Source organism: Podarcis liolepis, assembly GCF_965112155.1.
Source record: "Podarcis liolepis genome assembly, chromosome: 5".
Taxonomy (NCBI): domain Eukaryota; kingdom Metazoa; phylum Chordata; class Lepidosauria; order Squamata; family Lacertidae; genus Podarcis; species Podarcis liolepis.
Window position 1 is genome coordinate 63,754,493 of NC_139556.1, and position 19,994 is coordinate 63,774,486.

Genomic DNA, 19,994 nt, shown 5'->3' on the forward strand with positions numbered 1-19,994 from the left:
TCAAGGCAACTTGTATAAGCACATAAACTGAGAAATAAAGGTGCTATTTAGATTTGTTCACAAAAAAATGTAACAAAACAGTCTTCCCACATCTTTTTGGCCCAGGTATATAATCACCATTTGCCCAATGGATAAAGGCAGCTGATAGAAAATGGCAAAGCAGCCAAGGACACGTATCTTGTAAATTTCTATTGGGAACACTTTTTGAACCTCTTTCAGCTCTTACTTACATGCAACTAACTTAATTTAAAGTCAATCCAGTGTGGTGGAGACCAGGGTTCAAATCCCCACTCTGCCATGAAGCTCACCAGTCACTGCCTCTCAGCCTAACCTACCTCACAGGGGTGTTATGGATATTAAACGAGACGGTGGTGAAACCTTGCGCTCCTTGGAGAAGTGGTAGGCTAGAAATGCAATAAAATACATAACATTTAGCAGTAAGGCAATGATAGTAACTAACATTCCTGATCATTCAGTCATGCACAGCTTTCACTTGCACTGTTCAGCCATGCCCCTAGCATTACACTACTGCCAGAAATTGAGATTTTTTTACAGATGAATTTTTAACACCCACAGCCAAGGAGTAGCATATTGAACTGTACAAGGCTAAGGTTACCCGATAGCTGAGTTACGGAAAGCAAAAAGCTCCTGGCATTCACCAGACTTAACCAATCCTGCTAATTTAACAAAACGTCTCAGAGAAACGCAAAAGCAGATTGCTGTAATTTTGAGTGCTGAGTTACACAGTGTACCAATTAACTTCCTCCAGTTACCAGAATTAGGTAGCTTGGTGTATTTTTACACACAAGCATAGACCTTGGGATCACAGGCCATTATGACACCACCAGAATGAAATGTAGGAGAGGGAGGTAATATTTTTTCTTACTATGAAAACAGAAATGGCCAAACAAGCAGCTTTCAGTACTTTGATTTCTCCAGCAGCTAGCTCTCACCTACTTCACCCTGTAGTCATAAACATGAATGTACTAACTAACCACATGCACATACTGTCCACAGATTTAATTACATTGTATGGGAACATGGCTTATTTTCCAAATCCGCTTCTTACATTCAGACCTTTAAAATAATATTTTATTGAAGCACAAGTGTACATATTGCAACATGACAAAACAAAGGTGGGTTAGCACATAACACATACAAATGACTGCAGCCACAAGTATTTCTAGACTAGAATGCAACATAATTACATTATCATCTTTCCAAAAGAATAAATAGAATGATGGAAAAAGAATCCATGGCACATATTTATTGACTTGAGAGATGAAAAGAAACCATGTTTTGAAGGAATCTCTTTAACTGCCCTCTCCTGCTGGTCTATTTTGATACATTAACATTTTCAGTTCAATGGATTCAGTTCTGAATTGAACATCTAGAGAAGCTTTTCCAGTATCTAGCAGCCTTCATTCTAGTCATGTAAACAGAATAGGATGATCTCCTTGTAGAGAAGCTGCTGCTAATCCTCTCAATATAATACAGGAAGAAGTACTAACTTTTGAGTCATGCAGGGTGATCTATATGTACAATGTGCAATGTATAATCCCCAAAACCTCTTTGCAGAATGTTTTAACAGCTTTACATGTCTACATGTTTATCAGAGAATTTCTTTCCTTGCATCACTCTTTATTAATGGATGGAGATGGATGGGGGTAAGACAACAACTCTATTCAGCTCGTTAACAAAGGGCTGTGGAATCACACCTTTAGCCCGGCCCCCTTGTTGTACTTGTTCCTTCTGGCTTCGCACATAGCAAATGTGGTGGCGCAGGCTGTACTTATGAAGGCTGAAGGCAGGGCCACACAGGAGCTTTTGTACTTGACTAACAACTGAACAGGGCTCTATATATGAGCTTCAATAAAGCTGAGCTGGACTTGAGCAGCTGCTTGGTCCATCCAGGAGACCAATGATGTTCTGCCTTTTCAAATCCAATTCTGTCTGCCATTGGGCTGGTTTGTTTTTTTAAAAAAACACACTTTATATAAACAAACATATATAAACAATAGGCAATATATTTTGCTACCAAAAAAGCAAGAGCCATCCATGCATTTTTCCTCTTGTAACCTAAAAGCCATTCCTGCCAGTGTCATATAGTTCCTGAATTCTTAGCTATGTAGAAAATGAAATAGTGCCAAGCGTCTCAAAAGTCATTGTTTAGCCCCTGGCCTCTCTGATTTGCTTCATATATCTTTTTTTTTTTTTTTTTTTTTTTGGCAATGCCTGCTTGCCAAACATAACCATACCATTTATTCAGGTGAAAACCCTCACTGGTTTTCCATGGACATCCAACAGCTTACCTGTCTGCCATCATAAAAAACAAACAAACACAGTAATTTGCTTTGTTGTTAAATTTTTTTGCTAAGGTTGATCTAGTTGAGGCAACATGTTCCTCAGTCACCTCTGTGCTACATATTTGTATCTAAGTAAGCAGAGGTGCCTGCTTAACCCAAACAGGAGTCAATGCAGGTGGCTTTTTAATCTCGCTTCCCCCACCTCCCTCAAATATTATATCCAGGTCATACTAATAAGGCTTGTTGGTGGCATGAGCCATTAAATGAAAGCCAGAGCAAATAGGGTACAGTGGATGCTCGCGTTGCGAATGTGATCCATGCGGGAGGCACATTTGCAACCCGCAGCGCTGCATCTGAGCATGCGCGGGTCGCAATTTGGCATTTCTGCACATGTGCAAAGTGCAATTTAGCACATCTGCGCATGTGCGAGCATCGAAACCTGGAAGTAACCTGTTCCGGTACTTCAGGGTTCGGCGCAGTGTGCAACCCGAAAACGCACAACCTGAAGCGTCTGTAACCCGAGGTATGACTGTATTTAAAAACAGAACAAAACAAAAACAAAACATAAGACCAGGCATTCCACAAATAAATAAAAAATACCAGGCGCCCACCCCCAGCTACTGCTACAGAAGCTAAAAGTCAATAATCTGATTACAGTTTTATTCTAGCTGTAGCAAGAGCTTGGAAAGATGCATTCGAGCACACGTGCCAAGTTAATGTGACTTTTAAAACAATGCACACAATTTATCGCATTTGGATTAGTGGCACAAATACATACATATATATATGTCAAGAAACTCTGACTTCATGGCAGCTTCTCAATTTGTTTACACATGTCCCTCAGTCCCCACTCTAAATCCCACTTGTGCCATCACTAAATGTTTTAAAAGTATTTGTGTTAGAAAAGGGGTTCTGATCCCAGGAGGTTAAAAAACAGGCTATATATCCTATAACATTTGGAAAACGCAGGTGCTAGAGGAACTTGGTTTTTTCCTTTTCACAGACAGAAAGCAATAACTGCAGAAGGAAAGGGCTCAGACAGGTGTATATTAGGAAAAAGGACCTTTTTTATTGATTTCAGGAAGCAGAAAACTTTCGCAGGGTGATGACGATCAGGGCCACAATCACAGATGTGCCCAGCAGAGCAGCGATCACTATGGCACCAATGGCTCCAGGACCCAGAGACCCTGTAGGTAACAAAGAGGAGGGGAGGGGAAGCAGACAGGTTGAGGAGAACAGAAAAGTGCCTCTGGAAAACATGTGCAGGAAATACACAGTCTTTCCCACCATACATCTTTGCTAACAAGTACAGCACCAGGAAAACAACACTGGATTGTACTCTTAAGTAATGACGTGTTTAAAGCCCATGTGCTAGATCCCCTAAGCCAGTGGTTAGCGGGTGGGCCAATCTAGGTCAGAGGATAAGGGGCCATATATGGCTCTTCCCCCTTCTTGACGCACTTGCTGACATCATGCATACTCTTAGTTGCTGGTTGAGGGAGAAAGTCTGAGACTAGAATGCTGCACTGACATTCCTTGGGGAATAGCTGCACAGGGAAGGTAAAGAAATGGCTCTGTTGTGTCATTCTTTACATCTACAGAAGAAACAGATTTGATTTTGGTTCCAAGCAGGAGTAAACAATGATCTCTAATTATACCAGGAGTTTTAAGAATTTAAGGCAGATATGCAGCAGATCACTGGGGTTGTATGTGTTTTGTTCTCTCTATTTATCAAGGATCTTACATGATTTATTCAGAAAAATCCAAAATCCTAAGTCAGGTGGGTGGGTGGGTTATTGCTTTCTTTTGTCAATGTTCTGGCTTTTATCGTGCATTTTTTGTTTTATCCTGTAATTTTTCTGCTGTGAATCGCCCCAAGATCTTTGGATGAAGGGCAATATAAAGATTTAATAAATAATAATAAATAAAAGTAGTGTCAACTTTAGATTGCTTGTTTCCTTATGCTATAGTTAACACGAACCACAGTTTGGCTGGGTTTAGATATAGTGAATAACTGTGGGTCATTTAAAGTGGCAGAACCAGAGGAAGTGAAGGAAGAACACGAGACTGAGATTTTTGCACATGAAGGATAAATTATGATCTAGCATTAAGAGTGAATGCAGCCATTATCCAGCACAAGGAGTGCCAACTTGGCACCCCATGTTCTTAGGACATCTCTTGGGCTTGCCAGTCAGAAGGTTGGCAGTTCAAATTTGCGCAATGGGATGTCAGAAAAGTTCCTTCACTGACTTGGGGTGAGCTCCCGTTGCTCTGTCCCAGCTTCTAACCACCTAGCCACTGAAAAGAATGCCAGTGCAAGTAGATAAATAGGTATTGCTGCAGCGGGAAGTGGTTTAATGCACTCTGGCACTCGTCACAGTCCTCCATGCGCCAGTAGTGTTTCAGACACACTGGCCACATGACCAGGCGTTTGTCTGTGGTCATGCCAAGGGAGCTGGCGTTTGTCTGTGGATAAACACTGGTCTAGTTCCCTTGGTCTGAAAAGCGAGATGAATGCCACACCCCATAGTCACCTTTGACTGGACTTAACCGTCCGGGGTCCTTTACCTTTTTATCATTGGAGCAGAAAGTGAGTTTCTTAAATGCCAAAGGAATGGTATTGTTTATGGTGCATCAATAAAATGGAAATCTGTTTCTTTTGTATTTCTGCTTTACAGAACAATGCAAAACTGCTAGTGGTGGTGGTTGTTTTAGTCATCCACTGCAGTATTTCATGAGACATTTTACTACTCTTCCAAAATCGTGTTAAAATTTATTGCATTAGAAGGAAATGATGGTTTCCAGTACAGCCATCCCAACATAGCAAATTTTTGTGACCTCACACAGTGCCACCCTCCCGCCCAAAGCCGTGTTGTTTAGCACCCCATCTCCAATAACATGTACCGTTCCCATTATCCAGTTGGTGCAGATGGGTTGTGTCCTCTGGTTCATAATCAGAAGTGTATGGTGGGAATCCTGCAGAGTCGGAGAAGCGGGCTGTGGTGGTGGTTTCTGCGGGCCCTCCACCCGATGGCAGCTCTGGTGGGTCATTCCATAGCGTTGGGAGAGGTCCTTGGGGGTATTCTGCTAGAGCAACACACACAAAAGCCCAGTTAATCTTTTCAGACTATCCGGACCACAGCCTCTTAAATTCTGGCACTAGAGATTCAACAGGAACCCTGTTTCAAATTTTGAACACCAGCTGTAAGCTTTTCTATTCCATTAGACTTATGCAGGCTTTATCTTTCCATAATAGTCAATTTCTGATTTTAACTATTTAATATGGATTTATGCACAATTAGTGTAAAAAAAACAAACCCCAAAAACCCTTTGATTTTTTTAATGATTAGTGGTATATAATTAGGTTTGTAAAATAAATTAATTAATTAACACTGGGATGCTGAAAGGCTCATTAAGGCTTCCTGCTTCCCTAGGCAATAACAAGTACATCTTAGTAAGTGGTAGCAAAAGAATGGGTTGCATTGCCCTCTGCTGGATAAAGTCATCAGTGCTGTTCAGTTCTCCCTTGGTTCTGAGCCTGCAACCTCCAGCCACACCTAATGGTGCTTTGAAATATTCATTCTAAACTTTACATCATCTCTGCCCATCTTCTTTCTGTTTGCTCTGTTGACGGTTTGACCAAAATTGGCCCCACAAGGCTTGCCATTTGGGCACAGTCAGTTACGGCAGTTCATGTGGTTTCATGCTCTACCTTTCAGTTACAAAAATACGTATTAGCATGATAATCTTACCCATACATGTTGTGGGGGGAACCTTGTTGTACTTGTGTTTGCTTTTTGCTTAAGTGGAAAAATGGAGAAATAATCATGGCAAAGATGAAGAGGGGAGTACACAGTATTCATATACTTTAAAAATTCAAACCATCTTTTTAAGGGATAAAAGGAACCCCAAGTGGTCCATATAATGGTCACTAGAAACCCTTAAGAACCATAAACCTAAAACCTTTTCTACCATGACATATCATGCTTTGCCCACAAACAGTTTTTAAAAGCTAGGAAAAATAAGGCTGCAATAAACAGGAAATAAGGAAATATGATTGGATAGAAAAGGGTACAGCTTCAGGTAGTTGTGTTGTGTTGTTTAGGCTCAACTGCTCAATGTCTTGCATGAGTCCTTGGAAATCTAGATGGAACAAGAGGGCTTGAAATACACCTTTGATTGGTGGCAAATGTGTTTTTCCACAGGAAGGGGATATATTTGTCATAACTTTTTTCACTGCAAATGACTTGAGAAACTGGGCCCAGTCTTTCCATGCAAGGCCTATTTGCAATCTAGAGCCTGCTCTGATCACCTTAGCTTCTCAAGTTTAGATGATACAATACAACCAATTCTTCTTTTGATTTTTGCTCTTGGAGGCTTCTGCCCGCTGAAGAATTTACAGATTGAAAAAAGCTTGCAAATATTTTAAACATCTGGTGAGTCCAAGGAGAGGCCAAGCACTGAGCACAGTTGCAGGATTAATGGAGCCTTTGCGTTGTTGGCAATCTTCTCCCTGCCCACAATGTTAGCTTCTCACTCCCCCGACAGACTTTCCCTGCCAGGACTTTCACAGGCAGGACACACAGCCCTGGAACTAGGATAGACAGGAACCCAGACCCTCCCCTGACGGTGCCCCTCAGATGCCTTCTCAGGTGAGATTCCAAGAAAACTACATTTTCTTTGATGTTGCCATTCATGTCCTGTTTTTTCCCCCTAAGCGGGCTCTGGAGGAACTCAAAAGGCCCTTTCTGTTTATATGTGGCTGGACCCAGAAGGCAGCGATCAATGCTCATTTTGTCTGAGCAGGACGAGGCAGAGGCCCCAGCAAGAACTGGAGACATTCTGCAGGGCTCTGTCAAAACCACTGGAAATGTCACACCAAACTGAAAATGTGGAGCAAAACATTCAAAGCTATCTAATCGCATAAGATGATCCCCAGGCCTGAGGGGAAATATAGCTGAGGGCCAAAGGTTTCAGTAGCTTGCTTGCCAGTAGACAAAGAATGTACAGAAGTTTTGTTTTTTAAAAATGAGAAAAAAATGCACAACGCTGTATAAGAAAAGTGGGATCAGGGTAAATTTCACTTCAGGCTAGTGGATAAAAAGACTTATCAGTGGTAGGACCAGTGCTATTTTTCTAGAAAAAGAGGTGCCAAAGCTCACCATTAACTTGTCCTTTGTTCTCTTAGAATGGCAATGGCGCCTACCTGAGCTCCGGCTGAAAAAATAGCCCTGGGTAGGACAGTCAGTCTTCACGTGTGGAAAAGCTTCAGTCCACAGCTTTGCTTCTTGAAGACTCTCAAGTAGAGGGCTAACCGGTCAGGGCTGATAGGCTTGCATGAATTGCTGCCTTAGTGATCCTCATAAAGGGGTCATTTAGTCTGCCAACAGGACCGTCCGATTTGGTGCACCACATAGTCAATAAGTGTGAATTATACCAGTGGCATTTGGATCGTGCTGAAATTCCATCTCTAACCTACCTTGATTAGTAGGGAAAAACCTGCACACCACTGAGTATAAATAAAGCTGTGGTCTGCAACTGGCCAAACTGACAGCTACGAGTTGGCCTGCAAACTAACGCTGGCCCCTTCTAGATTGTGCCTCACACCTTAATGAAGAAACCACTGTGCACAGAGGAGACAAAAATCACAACACATGTCTCGTGGATAAAGTTTCTTCACAGTTCCCCTCACAAACAAGTATTAAGGTTACTGAAGCCATGTGTTGTGCAGCATCTGTAATAACGCTAGACTGAGGTGAGGAAACTGTGGTCCAAGGAGCGCATGCAGCTCTCGGTCTCATTTTGTGCGTCCCTCAGCCTAGTTCCAAAGCTCCACCCACTGCACAAGCCCCACCCACTTTGGCTCGGCCCACATCACCTATGACAGTGGTGGCGAACCTTTTAGAGACTGAGTGCCCAAACTGCAAACCAAAACCGACTTATTTATTGCAAAGTGCCCTACGTTTTTGAGGGGAAACACTGCGATTCTCGCCATCTTTAAAGCCCTATATGGCCTAGGACCCTCCTACCTATGGGACAAGCCCCTATGTCCCACGGAGGACCTTACAGTGTTCAAACAAAAACATCTTGGAGGTCCTGGGCCACAGAGAGGTTAGGCTGGCCTCCACTAAAGCCAGGGCTTTTTCGGCCATGGCCCCGATCTGGCGGAACGCTTTGTCACAAGAGACTAGGGCCTTGCGGGACTTGACATCTTTCTGCAGGGTCTACAAGACAGAGCTGTTCCACCAGGCCTTTGGCCAGGGCACAGCCTGACCTCCTCCTTCAGTAATCCTCACAGAACTCTAGCCCAATGGTTGCCATTAATTTGACTCTGAATTGATTTTAGAATGAATTGGTTTAAGAATGTATTTCGATTAATTGATTGTGATTTTATGTAAACTGTGTTATTTTTACTATTGTTATTTTGTGTTATTTTTACTCAGCCACTCTGAGCTTGGCTTCAGCAGGGGAGGGCGGGATATAAATTATTATTATTAATTATTATTATTATTATTATTATTATTATTATTATTATTATTATTATTATCTCCCTCCCTCTTCCCACCTCCCGCTGGGCGCTCCCTGGCTAGCTGGCTGGCTCAGAGCCCCCACCCCTGCCAGCCCAAGAGCCGCGGCTGCCTGCCTATATGCCTGCTCCCCGCCAGCAATCCCAGCGTGGTCTTCCCCATCTTCCTCCCTCTCTCCGGCAACGTCACCGCGGCAAAGGGGTGAGGCTGGGTTGTGCCAGGCACACAGGGAGGTGGTGGGCGCAAGTGCCCTCCTAGCCCAGGCAGGTCAGGCCCACAGCAGGCAAAGGGCCTGCGGAGGATTGGAGCAGCGGGGGTTACGGCGGAAAGGAATGGGCGAGGCCTGGCTTGGAGGGGGGAGCTGGGAACTACCACGCAGCACTGAAAAAAGTGCAGGGGGGAAAAGCACGAGGGTCAAATAATGATAGCTGTTATGCCCAATCAGAAACAGCCACTGCCACAGCCAATTGAAAAACAGACCAATCGTTTGTATCATATGTGATGGGAATGTAGAGAAGTTAAAAAATTTTGGGAGATGATATATAAGGAATTGAAAAAAATGTTTAAAATGACATTTGTAAAGAAGCCAGAAGTGTTTTTGTTAGGGATTTTAGATAAGGCAATGGTATGCACAATTTTTAACATGCAGAGAATAATATGTACAAACAAATCAGAGAGGGGAGCTGAGGGAAGTCCTTAGGGGGTGGGAGAGGGAGGGAAGGGGGGGAATAAAAAAGGGGGGAGAGAAATGTAATTGGTTATTGTGACTGATAATTTGTTTGGCTAAAATTGTTTAATAAAAATATATTTTTTAAAAAAGAAAGAAAAACAGACCAATTGCCGAACACAATCGCCGGCCAGCAGAAAAAATAAAAAAGTTCCGGGTTTAAGCAGTGGATGCACGCAGTAGCGTGGGGAGGACCGGGAGCACAAATGGAAAAAAACAACAAAATAACAGTGCAGATGGGCCGATGGTGTGCGGTGCCAGCAGTGAGGGCTCCGCGTGCCCACTCTGGCACGCATGTCATAGATTCGCCACCACTGACCTATGACTTCAAGCACTTTGGCACTGCCAAGCGGTCTAAATCTGATTACCTCAAGGATGTAGCCCCCAGGGGAGGGGGGGTTCCCTTCCCTGCGTCTTAGGCAATAGTACTCCAGCTGGTTAACAAAATTTAATCCTACCACAAATGATGTAAAATGCCTGTTAACTTGGTTCTTAAAGTGAGCAATATACAGTACTCACATTTGGAAAGGTGCCATTTTTGACAACCTTGTGAAGGATCGCTTTACCTCACATGTGTCCGATTGACTGCTTTGATCTGTGGAACTGCCACTTTTGCCAGTGCCACATGATGTTTGTTCTGCACTTGCAAAAAATTAGGCCTTCAGTGTGGCAGCCCCTGCACTCTGAAACTCATGATCTGTTAATATTAGGCAGGTGTCTTCACTGTAACGTTTTCAGCGCCTGCTAAAAACTTTTTTGTTCAAGCAAATCTACCCTGGTGTGTATTGTTTACATGGCATTTTATCTTATAACGCTTTTTTTAAAATGCTGATTTTATGTTTTGAAAATTCTTAGATCAGTTTGTTTTAAACATCTGATTTTATCAGTATTTTTAATGTGTATTTTATATTGTTTTATGTAACCTGCTTAAAGGTTTTGATGATTACCGTATTTTTCGCTCTATAAGACGCACCAGACCACAAGACGCACCTAGTTTTTGGAGGAGGAAAACAAGGGGGGGAAAAATGAATCTCAGAAGCCAGAACAGCAAGAGGGATCGCTGCGCAGGGAAAGCAGCAATCCCTCTTGCTATTCTGGCTTCTGGGATAGCTGCGCAGCCTGCATTCGCTCCATAAGACGCACACACATTTCCCCTTACTTTTTAGGAAGGAAAAAGTGAGTCTTATTAACACCTATGTTTTTCAGATTCTGCCATAGGTTGGGGATGAGTTCTCATTACCAAGGAAAGACATCCAAGCTAGGTTTTCCTTAAGTAGGGTATTTGCTTGAAATATTTTCTCTGCTTTATTAGAAAATTTTTGTAAAAATCATTTGACATAGCTTCTCTCTATGTTGTATATTATCTCTCTGTGCTGTATAGAACATAACCTTCACTTTAAGGATGTTCCTATCAATATGTTTCCTTCAATCCCAGTCATGACATGATTTGCCTTATGATATTTACTTGCCCCGTGACTAATATATTGGCATAATTTTTGGTCATGAAGATTCATATTCTTTAATACACAGTATCAAACAGATACTCATTAAGCAATCAAACAGACCTAGCTTTTTCTTCAAGGCTCCTGCTATCAGTTTTATTCAAGATAAACTTTAACTCACTCAGGAGCAACAGGTTGGAGCTGAAGCCTCAAGTGCCTTGGCTAAAATATCTTCACCCAAAGCAAGCAACAGCTGGTTTCAGGCAAACCAGTAGCATAAAGATCCTTGCCAGGCCACTGCTGCACTTACCCGGAGGTACCTCAGCCTAAGTTTCTCGCCTTTCCTTCCAAAGGAGCCCATGGAGGCAAAAAAGAACTGATAAAACCATTGCAATGCAGGTGTAGACTGTACTGTTGAAGAGACGGTACCTGTCTAATATTTAAGGAGAAGGAATTCCAAAAGGTAGGTGCCACAACACTTAAGGCCTGATTCTTTACATTGTGTGGGGCAGATCTGCTAAGATGGTATCTGCAGGAGGCCCTCAGTTGCAGAATTCAGTGTTCGATTGGGTATATAAGAGGCGTAATGATCTTTCATTAACCCCAGTCCCAAGCTTCATACAACAAAACCAGAACCTTGAATTTAGCCTGGTTGGCAGCCAAAGGCCAATGAAGAACCTGAGGTAAAACCTATTACTGACAAAGTGTCCTTCCCTTCAGAATAAACAGCCATAGTCTGAGGTTGGGGGCTTGAGATATTCATAATCCTCTCCAAAGTTGTCAGAGTGTTTCATTAAATAAAAATTATACCCACTTGCACAGGAAGTAGCAATCTGACTCCTCCCTTTGAGTGATCTGCCCAGTTTGCTAAAGTACTGATATCCTGCTTACATCCCTCCACTGCATGCTCTAATGACCAAAGGAGGGGAAAGCAGCTGGAATTATAGCAATAGTTTTGCTCAAATTTGTAATGGTTGTACATTGATTTTCCTGGATTGAAAACAAATTGGTCAGCAAATTGATTGTTAGGAGACATTCACACCTCTCAGAGCTACAATTCCCAGAGTTCCCTGGGAAGAGGGGTTATTGTTAAATCACTCTGCAAATTGTAACTCTGTGAAGGAACGAGGGGCCTCCTAACAACATTCAGCACCTTTTAAAAGCTACAGCTCCCAGAATCCTTTGGGGGAAGCCATGACTGTTTAAAGTGGTATCATAGTGCTTTAAATGTATGCTGTGGATGTGGCCTTTAATTTGTAGGCTTTCAAATGTAACAATGCTTAAATCACAGTGCTGTGAAAAATTTTGACTTGTGATTTCTCCTATAGATCAAGCAGCTGCTGTTCAAAGCCCAAGGCCAGGCCTGTTTCCCATCTTCATCAGTTGACAACCTTTTCCAATTTGAATGCTGTGAATATACCGTATTTTTCGCACTATAGGACGCACTTTTCCCCCTCCAAAACTGAAGGGGAAATGTGTGTGCGTCCTATGGTGCGAATGCAGGCTTTCGCTGAAGCCTGGAGAGCGAGAGGGGTCGGTGCGCACCGACCCCTCTCGCTCTCCAGGCTTCAGGAGAGCCCCACCGCCAGCCCCGCAAACTCGGGGGACAGTGGGAGAGGCGCAGCGCGCCCTTCCCGCTGTCCCCCGACTTGGTTAGAAGGCTGGCCCAGCCCCGCAAACTCAGGGGACAGCGGGAGAGGCGCAGCGCGCCATCCCGCTGTCTCCCGACATGGTTTGGAGGCTGGCGGAGGGCTTCCTCCTCCCCCAGCCCCGCAAGCTCCCAGAGCGATGCCAAAGCTGCGCGCAGCTTCGGCATGGCTCTGGGTCCCGTTCTGGGGGAGGGGGAAGCTCGGGCTTCCCCCGCCCCAGCCCCGCGCCTGGCGGGGGGGGGGGTGAATAAATTTTTTTGCCTTTATTTCCCCCCCCAAATCTAGGTGCGTCCTATGGACCGGTGCATCCAATAGTGCGAAAAATACGGTAATTTTCCTTCAGCCAAAGTGCTACTACTAAGAGACAACTGCAACAACGGATGGTCTACTTGCAGTTGAGGCAGCATGTTAATATCAGCTCTCTGATCTTAAAACAACCAATCTCTTCTCTCTACCATCCCTTCCCCTTCCCCTGTGCTATGCGAAGTGTTGTGATTGGAATTTATAAGCACAGAATAGGAACATCGACTTTGCGCCTAAAGTCTGAAAAAAATATGTTTTTGTTAAAAATGGCCAAAGCCCACCAAAATATGACATTTCCAACTCAAATTGCACCCAGGAAGAAATTATTTCCCACATAATTTAAAAGTAACAGAATGGTTGGGATAAGCAAGAACCCCCACTCTCTCAAAGACTTCCTGATCAACAGGGATTGGTGTTTAATTAGAGTTGTTATAATCTCCCTTTAATTTGAAACTTGTCACAGGCCTCGAACACTGATCTAAGTTAATGTAGCTTGTCAAAGAAACTTAAACTGGGATGACAATTTAATAATGCTGGCAAAGAGATCGTGCTTGGAACAAAGTGCTAAAAGGTCCAGGTTATGTAATATATACTCTGCTGAGAAAACACCACAGTAGTCCCTATAGTATCAGTTTCAAACCAACCATGGTACAAGTAGTCTCTGAAAATGAGGATGCCTCTGAACAAACTGACATATTTTAGTCAAAAACAAGGGGGTGCTGCAACATGCCAATGAATCATTTATTCCATCTTGACACATGAACAAAGGCGAAAATAAAATGCCTGAGAACACATGCTTAGAGAACTACTGTGGCTCAGAGATAGTTTATTTTCACCTCACTTCTTTCTCTGGATTAGTTATAGGCTACTTTTTAAAAATGAGGATCACTTTGCAGCAGCTCCTCTGGAGAAATTGACTCCTCTTCCAAAGCACATCCTATCTCCATAGCCACTAGTCCCATCATCCATTTGTACTGGGATGAGTGAAAAAGGTAGCATGATTATTTTAACTGGGGCATTAGCAGATGCCATGACAGTGCAGAGTTGTCTCAGGCCCATCTTGTCCCTGCTCTTACAAACATTAACATTCCTGAAAGCTTGAAACCAATCTCCACTGCTGTTTTGCAAGTGGCCTGATTTAAACATGACCCATACGCAGAGTTCAAATCATCAGTGTTAGCCTTCGAGCGTCTCCACGCCCTTCATTTTGCCCGGACACTGAGGCCCAGAGCCGAGGGCCTTCTGGTGGTTCCCTCTCTGTGAGAAGCAAAGTTACAGGATGCCAGGCAGAGGGCCTTCTCGGTAGTGGCACCCGCCCTGTGGAACTCCCACCAGATGTCAACTACCAGACTTTTAGAAGACATCTGAAGGCAGCCCTGTTTAGGGAAGCTCTTAATGTTTGATGCATTACTGTATTTTAATATTTTGTTGGAAGCCGCCCAGAATGGCTGGGGAAGCCAGATGGGTGGGGTATAAATAAGTTGTTGTTGTTGTTGTTGTTATTGGTTCAAATCAAGAGCCTCCATCTGCAGCAGAAAAACTGGTTGATTCTATGCCATGCATATATGAAGAAACATCTGCATGGCCTCCTGATTCCATCACTTTCATGTAGGTTTGCAGGAAAATGGAGGGGTTTTGAGTGTTCTCTCCACATGGATGGTTGTGAGGTGAAGGTGGTCAGGGACTAATCCCTTGGGTTGGTTCTCAGCTACTAAAGATTTAAAACATCAGTAGTACTTGGGGGCTGAGATCAGTATCTGCCTGCTCACTTTGGAGGTTTCTGTTGTGGAAAGCCAGAGGCGCCGGCACAGAAAAGCAGGGACCCAGAAGTGCTCTCAGAGACCAAGAGTGGGCTGTACGGACTCAGGTAGCCCCAGTGGGCATGTGGCCAGTGTGTGGATGAAAGAAGCCCTTCTTCAGAGGCACAAAGGGAAGTCTGTGATGGTACAAGCTCAAGCATGGGTCTACACAAAGTACCATGGTTGCTCTGGATGTTAAATAAACTTGTTTACAAAAAAAAAGGCCGGGGCTATGTATATAGCTAAGCACACAAGGGGACTGGCTGTACCCCTTTCATCATTTTGTTGGGACACATGGCAAGGAGTTTTCTTCCTGACTCGTACGTTGAAAGGCAAATTTAAAAACAACCTCCAAAAGGCACAATGGGAATAAAAATGAATCCTCTTTCACAAGGTGTGATATCCAACACATATGCCACTTTTAGGTTTTTCAGCTTTTATCTGGTATGCTTCACAGAAAAGTTACAACCATATTATAGTATGTTCATTCACTGCCATTTTCATAAACTGAACTGGGCCGGGCTCCTCCTCTTTCAGAGGCCATCGGAACCAACCGTCTTGTGAAAAAGAGAACATTGGGTTGGAAAACTGTTTTTTTGGAGGTCCACAAAGACCTGTTGCAGAACCGTGAGCAGCCAACAGCAGCAAGCCCATATGTTCTTGCCTTGTAACCAAGATTTAGTGCCCAAAGTTTGCTTCTCCCTCCCCAATCCTTTTTCCTTTTATGTCACATCTTTTTAAATTGCAAGCCTGGGAGCAGAGACTGGCTCTTTTTTTTGTACCCTAAAAAGAGCGAGGTAAAAATGCTTTACAATTATAAGTAATAAATATTATATGTTGACCTTCTAAGTCACCCTGAAAGTTGTTTAGCTTCTTAAGGACAGGATAAAAATGATTAACGTAAATTATCAAAGTAAATAAATAATGGAATTTTATCTGGGTTTCACTCATTACCTTTTAAAATGCTATTTATGTTCTAAGGCAGTTCTAAGGTAATAGGGAAATCTAAACAGTCCAATGCATTAATTGCCCTGAGATCTTTTGATGACGGGTGGGTTATTTATTTATTTCGCAAACTTATAAGGAAGAAGTTTCATCCTGGATAAAAAAAAAAAGGGGCAAGTTCCTAAATGCCTGCTCATTACATCACAAATGCAATATTCAAATGATGAATGACTGAGCAATCACAGATAAAATACAACAGAGAAATTCATTATCTCCTCCAGCACAAAGCACTTCCAATGGTCAGCTCATACATAGAGCTGTGAGTCAAGTGTTGAAAAATGCGGGGATAAGACATCAAGGGATGTACCAACAATATGGAGAGAGAGAGAGAACACAAAGATGATTGTGTAAAGAAAAGTTATGAGATTGCCTGTGTTGAAAGGCTCATTGCTGGATACAGAGCTAAACCAAGAAATAAATTGCACTTTAAAGCAAAATGAAAATGCTAAAATCAATAGCAAGTCTCTTGGTCAACACTCCCAAATATTATCAGTACTGTGGAGACAAAGAAATGCAATGTGGCAGCATCAAACAATGTTGTTGCAACCATTCTGCCAAGTTCCAATAAGGAAAACCAATGCAAATAAAATACTGCAACACACTGTAGAGAAAATGATTAACAGATTTATCATATGGGATTCTTCTACCATCTATGAAAGCCAGGACTCACATTTTATGGTAAAAATATAATACCCTTTTTGGTCTCGTAAGCAGATGACTTTTTCTGCTGCTTCTGGAAGCGAAGAGTCCTCACACATTAAAACAATATATTTTATTGTATGAAAGGGTACAGATGATGTTCCTAAAGAGGCGATGTTGTTTGTGCCAAGTCAAAGATGGGGATATCATCTCATCTTCCCTGCTGTTAGCAAAATATATGTTGACTCCTTTGATGCAACCTACCGAAGTCAAAGCATTGCCACTAATGCTCATGGTCAGGAATTAAGCAGCTTCGAAGCTCCAGTACTGTCAATCCAAATGCAATGAAGATAGGGTGAACATATTGATAATGGCTTTTCATTATGGCTTTGGAAACTCCATTACCATTTATATCTGTAAGTGAAACACCACAAGCTTCTAACAAGCCCTGTGTAGCTTTTGTATGGCTTGTGTGTTCCATGTCTGTCTAAAATGTACTGCGAAGGTCAAGTAGTTTTCTGCCCCTTCACTGGGCAAAGAACTTTCAAAATTTGTATGAGCAAGCTAATGGTGGAATCCTAGGCATACATGTCTACTCAGAAGTAAGTCCTATTCAATGGAACTTCCTTCCAGGTAAGGGATATAGGATTGTAGCCCATGAGCCTTGAAACATTAGAAATCCAGTTAAAGGATCCCAGGTACGTTATTTCCCCACGTACGGCTCTGTTCTGCCCCAGGGGTAACCAATCTGGAGACTTCCAGATATTGTTGGACCACGGCTCCCATCACCCGCAGCCAGCAAGGCTAATGGTCAGATAAGACAGGAATTGTAATCAGAACCATCTTTAGGGCCACAAGTTAGCCACCCCTGTTTTATTCAGTTGTCACACGAACAGACTGCCCAGTCCAAGAGTGTTTTTTAAAAGGGATTGGGGAATTGCAGTTAGGTTACTTTTAAGCTTACACTTTTAAAATCGTATTTTGCATAAATGTTTTTCCGACACTGAATTCCATTGGTATTCTCAGCATTGAACAAATAGGCACGTGGATCTTTCCAAAGGGAACACACTGATTAGGACTTGTGTATACACACTATCTCTCTCTGTGTGTTTAATAATTAGAATTTTGTACTGATGACTCAAATTCAGAGCTAAGAAAAATGATGCCCTACAGTTTATGTATGATGCAAGCGGTGTGTGATGCATCTTGTATATATGCATTTTGTAATGTTTGCCTACTTCACGTAATTTCTTCTACGAATCAAGGATAGGAAAAAGACTTGGAAAAGACACTAAAACCTGTCTTCTGGGCCACTAAATCTCTTATTCTGTCACTTGCCTAGAGATTTCACCAGTGCAGTATTCCCATACATTTATCTTCACAGACAGGACTAAAAACTTCCTTTTTAAAAATCGTAATTCTCATGGTGCTGAATTATATATACAATACCAAATTCCACATTTGTATGGTGCCAGCACAAGAGATGCAGTCCTAAAAATGCTAATTCAAGCCTAAGTTTGCTGCTGACAACTCTTCAAGGTTTTAGGGCACCAATTTTTTTCCAGGTGCACACAAACTGACTGAAACCCGCTCCTCAGTCCATAAAATGCTACCCATAGCCTCTCTGTTTTGCCTAGATTTTAGATACTTCTCTTAGCACTAGCAATCAATACTCTGATTGAATTCCACTTTGACTGGAGAAGGAACACAAGATGCTTGGGAGAGGTGAGGGAACAAGTAAAGAGGTCAGGGCTGCAATGGTAGTTTGGAAAGAAATCCAACTTACCTGTTTCCACAAAAGGGACCAGAACTCCAGACAGTGTCAGCAGGATGAGACGAAGGACCTTGGTGTGGGGCATTGCCTCCTTCGGGAATGCTCAGACTCTCTGAAGCCTTTAATGAGGAAGCAACCTTTCCTGGAGCTAATGAAAACCTTGTCCAATTAGCTCTCAAGCCTTTTCACATGTGTATACGACAGAGAGAGAATTGCAAATACTCTGCAGAGGCTCAGCTCATTCACACACACAGATTCAGACAGACCTACCTCTTCATGCCAGAAGGCAGCTCCACCCATGTTGTCTTCCACCCCCCACCCCAAATTCTACCGTTGGTCCTTGGAAACCAACCCTCCCCACCAGAGCAAAGCCCACACCCTCTGGCAGTTAGCTGCAAAACCCAAAAGGCGCCAAGGACTGCACCGGGTTTCTAACAACTGGCGTACACATCTAACATCACCATATGTCAAGGACAGTGGTGAATAACAGCATTCATTAAAAATTCTAAACCCGAAGTAGACACATATTTGGATAAGCTGAAGCATACATCCTGCAAGTATTCAGCCCAACATTTAACTGGGGGAGAATGATGACCACAAAACCTTTTGGGTTATCGGAAGTGTCCAACTGAACACTAACACACTCTCAAGGCAAACTGGGGTGAAAACAACTGATATTTGCTGCATTTTATGAAATCCCAATTGATTTAACTCTCCTCTGATGCAGGTTTCTGTAAAGGTTTCCTCTTCGTTCAAACAACTGAACAGTTTCTTCAGCCAGAGACATGGAAAGATTTGAACAAAGACTTGAACATTTCAGAGATCACTCACTGTTGCTTTGAGATACTGATAGGCTAATGATCACACACATTCACTATGAAGTGAAGAACCACTGATTAAGTATTTCTTATTGAATGAACACTTAAAATATAGAGACGGGGGACGGGGACATTTCCAGAGACAAACCACTTCAGGTTTGAATAGCTACAGTGCCCAATTTACATGTGATCTCAAAGCATCCAATAATAGTTGGGCACTTTGAAATCCTTAGCAGCAACGAATAAGTTTGTCCTAAAGTTTACATTCAAACTGCAACATAAACATCTTTGCTCAGAGCATTTTAATGGAAAAACAAGCTAACGATTCAAATGGTTTTCTTTCCCTTGGCAACTGCAGTCACTTTTCATTTTTGAAAAAAGGGGATGGGGAAAGAGAGAGAAATCAAGAACCAATCTGCAACCACATTATAACTTTACCTGCTATAGTTGTGAAAACATAATTGGTTCTAAACTGTTGTTTAGAGGTATCTTTGTAGATGGGAAACCACATCGGGCAGCTTTTAGAAAAGTCAGTATTTACTTCATTATTTATATTTACTACAAACTCATTGATGATATATAGAGTTCCAGCTTGTTCTTTAAGAGGCTGCCAGCCCCTTTTGAAGCAACAGTACTATTATATTAAACCCAAATTGTGCAGTTTGTTTCATAATCAAGTATTGGATTGTAAATAAAAGTTGCACATTGCAGTACAATGAAGAAGTAGTGTGACTGGGAGAATTTTTGGATGGTGACAGATGTCTACGGTTCTTTCCATCAATCAAAACTTATTTTCTGACAGGATAATTATGTGCACTGAGCCTGTCAATCAGAATACTTTGCACTGTGTCACATATGAACTTTTGGGATGGCTTTTCTGAGCTATGCTACAAAATAGAATTTTGCAGAGACTGTGAAAATGTTTTCCATTAAATTTGCATACCAAATTAACAGGAATATGGTTTTCTTAAATCCTGAGATTAAATAGCATCTAGTGCACCTCAT

At 42.4% G+C, this 19,994-nt stretch overlaps 1 protein-coding gene and 1 long non-coding RNA gene across 7 annotated transcripts; one reads left to right on the plus strand and one right to left on the minus strand.

The window, feature by feature from the left end:
• Nucleotides 1–1,068: 1,068 nt before the first annotated feature.
• Nucleotides 1,069–18,457, minus strand: SNORC (secondary ossification center associated regulator of chondrocyte maturation). Of its 5 annotated transcripts, XM_083505694.1 has the most exons (4): nucleotides 18,184–18,457; nucleotides 5,211–5,393; nucleotides 3,370–3,493; nucleotides 1,069–2,316 (listed from the first exon to the last, which is right to left on the minus strand). In XM_083505694.1, the coding sequence occupies exons 1-3, from the start codon at nucleotides 18,254–18,256 to the stop codon at nucleotides 3,384–3,386; spliced, it is 366 nt and encodes a 121-aa protein (XP_083361820.1). In that variant the 5' UTR covers nucleotides 18,257–18,457; the 3' UTR covers nucleotides 1,069–2,316; nucleotides 3,370–3,383. The 5 variants fall into 5 exon arrangements, with proteins under 5 accessions (XP_083361820.1, XP_083361819.1, XP_083361821.1 ...); XM_083505693.1 differs by lacking the exon at nucleotides 1,069–2,316 and having other exon boundaries at nucleotides 3,352–3,493; nucleotides 18,184–18,454; XM_083505695.1 differs by lacking the exon at nucleotides 1,069–2,316 and having other exon boundaries at nucleotides 3,352–3,493; nucleotides 5,211–5,390; nucleotides 18,184–18,452.
• Nucleotides 8,920–12,421, plus strand: LOC310708012. 2 transcript variants are annotated; one of them, XR_014526799.1, is made up of 4 exons: nucleotides 8,920–9,034; nucleotides 10,767–10,833; nucleotides 11,356–11,465; nucleotides 12,331–12,421. It is a non-coding gene; the product is annotated as an uncharacterized lncRNA (long non-coding RNA). The 2 variants fall into 2 exon arrangements; XR_014526800.1 differs by lacking the exon at nucleotides 11,356–11,465.
• Nucleotides 18,458–19,994: the final 1,537 nt, after the last annotated feature.

Excerpts from the sequence above, each read along its gene's own strand:
- SNORC (XM_083505694.1), bottom strand. The coding sequence starts at position 18,256 with ATGCCCCACACCAAGGTCCTTCGTCTCATCCTGCTGACACTGTCTGGA. Across the intron at positions 5,394-18,183 it reads GGTCCCTTTTGTGGAAACAG|CAGAATACCCCCAAGGACCT; the intron begins GTAAGTTGGATT and ends GTGTTGCTCTAG. Across the intron at positions 3,494-5,210 it reads CCAACTGGATAATGGGAACG|GGTCTCTGGGTCCTGGAGCC; the intron begins GTACATGTTATT and ends TGTTACCTACAG.